Source organism: Alligator sinensis, unplaced genomic scaffold (assembly GCF_000455745.1).
Source record: "Alligator sinensis unplaced genomic scaffold, ASM45574v1 scaffold455_1, whole genome shotgun sequence".
NCBI classification, from domain to species: domain Eukaryota; kingdom Metazoa; phylum Chordata; order Crocodylia; family Alligatoridae; genus Alligator; species Alligator sinensis.
Window position 1 is genome coordinate 2,022,693 of NW_005842142.1, and position 8,932 is coordinate 2,031,624.

General features: G+C 41.3%; 1 protein-coding gene across 5 annotated transcripts in view; it reads left to right on the top strand.

The window, feature by feature from the left end:
• The window catches only part of APBB1IP (amyloid beta precursor protein binding family B member 1 interacting protein), an 86,914-nt gene that overhangs the window by 34,262 nt on the left and 43,720 nt on the right, over positions 1-8,932 (top strand). For all 5 annotated transcript variants that reach the window (XM_006025361.3, XM_014520709.2, XM_014520710.2 and 2 more), the window contains exons 5-6: positions 2,201-2,278; positions 7,303-7,462. In XM_006025361.3, coding sequence (XP_006025423.1) covers positions 2,201-2,278; positions 7,303-7,462 — 238 coding nt within the window. The remainder of the gene's footprint in view (positions 1-2,200; positions 2,279-7,302; positions 7,463-8,932) is intronic.

Here is an 8,932-nt window from a genome sequence, read left to right on the forward strand (position 1 = left end):
TGATTAAACAAAAATTTTTTCTTTACTGTCTCAGCCAATGAATATTTTCTTTGATGTGATACAGTGTGTTTAGGACTGCCAAATGCAGGTGTAATTAGAAACTCTTTGCTTGTCCCACTTCATAATCCCTTTAGTCAAATCATTTGATTGGTAGTCTTCCAACAAATCGATATTTGACATTTTCCTTAATAGTGTTAGGTATCTTTAGATTAAAGAGTTAGTTGTTCTCATATCTGTGGTATTAGGGCTATGTTCTTTTAAAATGCTGAAATAAAAAAGAAATACAGCTGTTCTTCTAAAGAAGCATGGAGTCTCAGTTTTTTATCAGCTCTGACATTTCTTTTTAAAATTGTCCTGAAGCTAAATAAGAGGTTTAGTTTTCTGATAGTGCTATGTGGATTAGATCTGTACATTCCTATTTGAAACGTTGGAGAATTGGTTGATAAAAGTTTAGTAGAAAACAAATCTTGTCAAGTGTCAGAGTGTTTATTTAATGGTGACAAAAATTATTGCTAGCCTGATCACTTTTTTTACTATGTCTACTGTTTTCTTTATTTGCACCGATTTAAAGGCAAAGGTTATGAAGACTAAATGTTCTTAGGTGGGGAGAGAAGCCTGTTGCAAAGTTTTATGTTTTTGTGTGAGCCTATTTCAACATGTATCAATTTACTGGTGAAGAAGTCTGGTATACACATTTTCCAGCTATTCAACAAGAAGCCAGACTACAGAACCACATTTTTTGTTTGTTTGTTTGTTTTTTTTTACATCTTTTACTTGACTCCTGCAGTGAGGTATTTGGGGTAGAGACTACATTCTGATAGCTTACTTATCTCTCACTCCAAAACCTCAAACCTCATTAAAATACATGTGGTCAAAGAAATTACTTTTAGGTTGTCAAAGTTAGTTACCCTGAGCTGTAGTGCCCTAGAGATGCAAATTCCCATGAACTGTTATTTTGACATTCACAGCTAAGAATCTGACTTCAGTAGTCATACATGCAGAAGTTGGGGTGGGAGTTGATTGGGTTTGTTTGTTTTTTTTAACCTTTCATGCTTTGCATATTGACATCCTAACGGATTGGCATCATGGCAGCATCAAGAGGGAATAGTTGCAGAAAACATTAGGACAGCCAGAAAGATAATAGTAAGTAGCTCTTCTGTGTGAGGAGGTCTTCATAGCAATGCTAAATTAGTCTCACATGTCTCTTGTAAGTGTAGTCCCCAGGAGTTTAAAAACAATCTCATTCCCCCACCACCCCCACCTCCCTAGTTCTAGGATAAGGGCAGTACCACTTGGAATAGTGACTCCAAAAGCTTTCAAACTGCAGGTTTTGATCCAGCTACCATAGGAACAAAAGCCTGCCCCTTCTGAAATAAGCCTGTGGAGGTTTAAAAAAAATATTAGGGACAGGAAAAAGCTAGTCAAAAGCTATAGATTCTTCCCAAAAAGGAAAAGAAAAAGCAGAGAAGAGACTGTTCTGTATCTGGGGAGTTGATTTTGAGTGTTTGAAGAGAACTGGGGTCATCTGACCCCAGCACTCTTTCCTGCCCAGGGCAGGGGGTCAGACTCAATAATCTAATAGGTCCCTTCTGACTCTAATAACTATGAAACTAAAAGTCTCATGATTGCATTAGTTGCACACCGCAGCATCAGAAGTCACAGGTGGTTGCAGCCTAGACATAGGTCCCAATAAAGAACTCAGAAAGAAACCACATCAACCACAAAGTGGGAAAAAAACAGTCACCATCAGCTGTCACCTGGAATCCTGCAGCAAATTTGGATCCAGAAGTCCAGATTTAGAACTACAGAGTTTCGTGGCAATGGGAGCAAGCCATGTCGGTCAGTCATAGGAGCAGACACCATCCCCAAGCCAACTCTTATTGAAATCAGTGGGATTCTGACTACTGCATAAGTCTGAATAAATAGGGGAGACCTTTCAGCTTCAATCTGTGAATGTGGCCATGTCACTATCTGGTAAGAAATCTATGGCAGAGCAACAGGGAGACTTCCATCTTGTGAATCAAAATACAACATTACACAGCAGCTAAGCCATGGGAAATTCCTCTTTTCCCTATCATTAAAATCTCTGATAATTATGTTTCTTTTGACAGGCCTGGTGACAATGGTATAAAATAACTTGGAACAGCTATTTTTAAGATAAAAACAGCAAAGTTTAATGCATATATTACTGTTGTTTCAGGAACAGCAGGAGGCACAAGCAAAAACAGACAAGATTAAACTTGCACTGGAAAAACTGAAGGAAGCTAAGGTTAAAAAGGTAGGACTTTAAATACTGAAAGTCTTGTTTAAGTGCTTATAACTTAATATTTGCCATTGCTCACTGTAATACAGTTATTTATGATATTAGGCTTATTTTATATGTACCTTTTAGATATTACAAAATACCCTTTAGAGTGATCTTCTACTCCTCCTTTTCTGTCACATACTAGAAAGCAGTATTCCACTTCTCTACTTCTACATTAGGTGTGAAACTGCTTGGAAAATTTCTAATAATTTGTTTCCAAAATCTAGACAAAACCAAGAATCCAGATAACATTCTTGTAAGGAATTCAAATCCCTGATAAAATATTAGATCATAGCCCTCTGATATGAAGAACATTAACCCATACTCTTTCAAAACAGGACACATGGGGCACTTTTACACATGCTCTGGGGCTGGGGGGCAGCACTTCGATTGGAGTGGCTCCAAGCCCAGCTCTAATTAAAGCACTGTAGCATCTTGTGTATTGGTGTCTCTGTGCTTCAAAATGACAGTGGGGGTGCTTGAACTAAAGATTGTTTAACAAGCTTTAATTCAAACACCCCTGCCACCATTTTGATGCACGGGGACGCTGATGCACAAGATTCAGAAGGCTGCTGGAGCGTGGTAATTACCGCTGGTGGAGTGTGGTAATTGCAGCACATCAGAGCAGCCTCCACGGTTGTGTACAGCCACCCATGGATTTAGTCATATTGCTCTTCTTAATGTTACTGGGCATTTATTGCCAATTCTCATTGTGTCATTTTGAGAGGAAGGCAGTACAAAAAGGCTCAACTTTCATGAAGACTGGACCAGCTAGGGGTTGTGCTCTTCTTGACTTATTGCTCACAAGCAGGTAAGAATTGGTGGGGGATGTAGAAGTGGATGGCAACTTAAGCAGCAGTGACTACAAGGTGAATGAATCAGGGTCCTGACAAAAGGAAGGAAGGAAGGAGAGCAATAGAGTAAGGACCCTGGACTTCAGAAAAGCAGAAACTTAGACACCCTCAGGGAACTGATGGGCATGATCCCATGGGAGGCAAGTCTGAGGGTAAAGGAGTCCAGGAGAGGTTGTATTTTAAAGAAACCTTACTGAGAGCACAAGAAAAAAACATCCCAATGTGCAAGAGACCAGCTAGGCTTAGCAGAGAAGTCTTTGAGCTTAAACTGAAAAAGAAAGCTTACAAGAAGTGAAAGCGCAGACAAAGAACTTGGGAGGAGTGTAAAAATATTGCTCGGGCATGCAAGGATGAAGTCAGAAAGGCCAAAGCACAATTCAAGTTGCAGCCAGCAACGGACATGAAGGGTTTCTACAAGTAATGTTAGCAACAAGACGAAGGTCAGGAAAAGTGTGGGTCCCTTACTGAATGGGGGAGGCAACCTTGTGACAGAGGATGAGGAAAAAGCTGAAGTTGGTGTCCCTGTGTGTCTACCCCTTACTCTCAAGCCACCACCTGCCCAGCCCTGCTGCTGCTTCTCCCTCCTGACCCACAGTACTCCACATCCTGCCAGGGTGTATGGAGACCCCTTTCTCCAGGCTCCAGCCCCTCCCCACCCCACATACACACAGCCCCTGACACCTTCACAAATAACCCCTCCTCCACCCTACCCTCCCCCCCCCACACACACTTTGAAAATAGTATCTTATGATTTACATGCCAATGTCCTGATTTTTTTAATTTATTTTCTTTAAGAATTCGTCTCATGATTTTTGGCATGGTGGGGTTGGCAATACTGCTTGATATCTTGACTTTAGCAAGGCTTTTGATATCATCTCCCACAGCATTCTTGCAAGCAAGCTGAGGAAGAATGGGTTGGATGAATAGACTGTAAGGTGGATAGAAAGCAGGCTGGATTGTCGGCCTCAACAGGTAGTAATCAATGGCTCAGTCTCTGGTTGGCAACCAGTATCAAGTGGAGTGCCTCAAGGGTCGGTCCTGGGGCTAGTTTTGTTCAATGTCTTCATTAATGATCTGGAAGATGGGATGGAGTGCACTCCCGGCAAGTTCACGAAAGACACCAAGCTGGGAGATACAGGAGATACACTGGGCGGTAGGGCTAGGATTCAGAGTGACCTAGATAAATTGGAGGATTGAGCCGAAAGAAATCTCATGAGGTTCAACAAAGACAAATGCAAAGTCCTGCACTTAGGATGGAAAAATCCCATGCACTGCTATAGCCTGGAGACTGCCTGGCTAAGCAGCATCTCTGCAGAAAAGGATCTGGGGGTTACAGTGGACAATAAAATGGATATGAGTCGGCAGTGTGCCCTTGTTGCCAAGAAGGCTAACAGCATACTGGGCTGCATTAGTAGGAGTGTTGCCAGCAGATTGAGGGAAGTAATTATTTCGCTCTGTTCTGCACTGATGAGGCTACATCTGGAGTACTATGTCTAGTTTTGAGCCCCTAGCATAGAAAGGATGTGGAGAAGTTGGGGAGGGTCTGGCAGAGAGCAACAAAAATGCTTCAGGGGCTGGGGCACGTGACTTCTGAGGAGAGGCTAAGGGAACTGGGCTCATTTAGTCTTGAGAAGAGAGGACTGAGGGGGGATTTAATAGCAGCCTTCAACTACCTGAAGTGGGGTTCAAAAGAGGATTGAGCTAGACTGTTCTCAGTGGTGGCAGATGACAGAACAAGGAGCCACAGTCTCAAGTTGCAGCAAGGGAAGTTTAAGTTAGATATTAGGAAAAGCTTTCTTACTAAGAGGATGGTGAAGCACTGGAACAGGTTACCTAGAGGTGGTGGAATCTCCATTCTTGGAGGCTTTTAAGGCCCATCTTGAGAGAGCCCGGGATAGAATGATCTAGTTGGGGATGGTCCTGAGGTCCCTTCCAACCCTAGATTTCTATGATTGAGTTAGGGGTCTTGTTGCATGTTACACTTCAGAAGTTTTAAATGTGCTTAAAATGACAGCATCTGCCTATTTTAAGCAGTAAAACACATGCTAAGTCCCATCATGTTGTGGCAAAGAGTATGGAGTATCTCTAAATGGTATTAAGTAACATATGTTCAACTACCGTGGGACTGCTGTACAGAGATAATAAAAACAGTCCTCACTGGCTCCAGTGCTGTTTGTTGGTCCCAATCCTGGGACACCACTGGAGCCAGTTCAGGACTTTGGTGGGGATTGAGATTGACAAACAGCTGGTTATGGCTCTCAGCCCTGACACCATACTAAAGGGTTTGAACCAGCTCCTGTGAAGTGCAAGGGCTGGGACTGACAGACAGCTGTTTGTCCCCTGCACCAGGCTCCAGCCCTATCCAGAGGGCTAAGATCATAGTAAGCATTACCATGTGATGGCTCAGAAAACTTTCTGGCTTGCAGTAATACTTAGTATAATCTAAATAGAACATGTCCTAAGTGTAAAGTGTGACGAGGCCCTAGAATCCTGGTTGCATTCAACAGGAGCTGCAGTCCAGGGGCTCTGAAAAGCTAAGACCCATGGATGAACTGAAATTTTCAGTTCTACTTGAATAACGCGTGAGTGCTGCCAGAGATGAGATACTACAAGCTTCAGAAAAAAATGGTTCAGGCTTCCAGTGAATTATGGGGTGGGTGTCTGTGTTTGAGACATCTCCCACATGGAATGAAACACACAGACTTTCCTGAGGATATGTTGGAAGAAGTAATGAGAGGTGTTCTCCACTGCATCACATCTTGTTCTCTCTTAACTTGCATAATAAGTGACCATCATTTTGGGAGACAATGTATCAGTTTTTTAATTTTTATTTTGCAGCCTTTTTAAGATATGAAATGTTTTGACACCCTTAAATATTTTAGAATTAGACTCTGCTGGTTCATCCCATTGTTAAATATCCATGCTGTCATAACTCTGATGTTCTGGGAGAATTAAAATAAAATTCTAGACAGGGCTGGTCTTTTCTGCTCTAAGAAGAGACAGAGGCTGTTAAATGTCCTGTGGCTTAGTGCAATGCAAATGATATAAAACTACTGCAGGCATGTTTCCAAACAGACAAAGCACTGGGACCAGACAATAACTTCCCCTTTTTCCTAGACATGTTTTAGATTATGTATATTCAATATATTTTCTACATATCCTCCACTACTGATGGGCTCCTTATTTTAGGAAAAAACAACATTTAGAGGGCTTGAAACCAGAGTAAATATACAATTCAGCTTTTGGTGTACATTTTTTCTTTTCAAAAGACTGCAAGGACTTTTTCTTGTTGATCTTAGTTCTCTGCTATTACCTCTCCTTCATAGAGGTTTTCTCTCTTGCATCAGAAGTTTCCTATGCAAACATTTTAAAATCAGCATTTATTAAAACTGCTGCATAGAGAGAAGTTCTCTCATTCTCTTGTGTATGGTTCCTGATAGGAAATTGTTTGCTGAAGTGCATGATTTGACCATTGTGGCATATTTGCCATTTTCAATTTAGTCTTTTATAGTTTAGCATGCACACCCACACCCACACATGCAGTGTGTATGTTGTTTCTTGTTTAGAAAGTACTTCATGGCATCAAGGAATAATAACCATGAACTGGGGATCATTCAGTCACTGTAATGCATAATCTCTTTATTGAAGGGTTTTGCACTGGTAGCTATCACTGTATCATCTGATTCCAGGTTACCCGATTAGTGTAGCAAGAATCCTTCATTCTTTTTTTCATTAAACACAAAACCATCCAATTCAGTAATTCTGGCCTTCATTACGGGTATTTCATCCCATTGTACTTGGTTGTTATACCAAGCATTTTTCTTTGTTGCATATCCCATGGACTTAGAGGCAGAGCTGAGATTCTGCCATATTCTCTGTCAGCCGTTTCACTGATTTCTGGAGTTTTGCTCAGTACAAAGTTCAGTTTCCCTTTTTTACAAAAGATTTTTTTAATTTGGTGTCAACACAATGTAACAGCTCCCAAGCTGTATTATCCCCCCAGTTCAGTGTGGTACATGGCGCCTTTGAATCAGAAATAACCTTCAGCCTGAATCTTTCTTATCTGTTTTAGCAGATTCATGATCAAGGTAGTCTTTTACTCAGTGCTGAAATTAACTGACTCCTCTATGCGTCTGTACTCAGCTTGTCGTCAAGGTGCACATGAATGATAACAGCACTAAGTCACTGATGGTGGATGAGCGGCAGGTGGCACGGGATGTTTTAGATAATCTTTTTGAGAAAACCCACTGTGACTGCAAGGTGGATTGGTGTCTGTACGAAGTGTACCCAGAACTGCAAATTGGTAAGTGTCATATTGGCAGTGACCTGCATGGTACATTTGTGTAATATGCTTGATAATGAAAATTGATAATGAGACTGAGCTGCAAAGTTTTCTCATGCCCCAATAAACATGCATAAACTCTCTCTCTCTGATGGATGCATGACTGCTGAAGCAGTTCATATGATTTTGAGAGATGTGAGTGCTGCATCATGTCAGAGCAAAGCTGAAAGTACAAGTTCCCCCTTCTCCTCCTTAATACACAGAGTTGATATTTAGTGGAGTGATACACTGAGCCTTTCCCTCTGGAGGACTGCTGTGTTTCCATGCAGCAGGCTCAGGAATGAGATACACTTTAATACGCTTGGGAAAACAACTGACCAACTAAACTCTTTGAAAGAAGCACTGTCAGCCTGAATGATATCTATTGACTCAACTAATGTTTGTAATTAACTAAGCAGCTCTTTGTGGCATGTCACTAGCTCTGACATGCTTTACTTGTGACAGGGTAGTACTCTCTGATAAGGTAAAACTCAGCTGGTAGCACCTTGTACTGAAAGAATAACAAGCCTGTTGCCTAGGGTCCCTAGGAACAGCCATGCAAGAAATTGCACATTATTTTAGTTAAGTTTAATCACCTTGGTTTCAGAGGTCTCAAGGCCTAAGTAAAAGTGAAGCATTCTCTCGCTCTGAAGCCTTTGTGGCAGGAAAGTTACCATGACCTTCTCCCTGGGCAGCAGGTAGCTTTGAGAAGCTGCAAACTGAAAATGAGGATTAGAACTGTATATTTACAGACACGTCTGGCCCTACTATCTCAACACTCATTTGAAAAGGTATTAAGAAAGTTAACTTTGACATCACATTCTAAGAGAGTCCCAGGAATAATCATCCTGCTAAATCTTAGAGGTGTGGCAAATGGTTGGAATAGAGTCTGGGTGCCTCTGAACATGGAAATACTCATTTGCAGGCAGGAATGGCAGATACAGTATTTGTCAATCCACTATTTCTAGCCCATTAAGATGATACACGAAGCAATATTACCACCTTCTTTTATACCTGCTTATCTTAACTAAAGAAAGACTGGAAATGTCAGTAGGTACTAGAAATGTCACATGTGTCACTTTGAGTGATTTTTGAAGGGTTTTCTTTTCAAAGAATTTTGCTCTCACTGGCCTGATCTAAGCTGGATAAAAATTCCTGAGCATTAGGATGATACTGTAAGGTCAGACTCTTTCCTGGAAATGGATAGCTGTGGAACCAAATTGATTATCTGTGTGTATAAATAAGAAGGGCATTTTGGATTCCTCGCCTTACAGCCACAAACAAAAGGATACTAGGTTCGCATTCAGACATTTTAAAGAAGTAAATATTCTCTATTACACTAGCACATAGGGGGTCTGATCTTAGTTGGGCCTTCCATGGTGCTTGGCTTTGTACTAATATAACAACGGATTTTTCCTTCACTACCCGGGGTGGCGGGGAACAGAGGGAAAG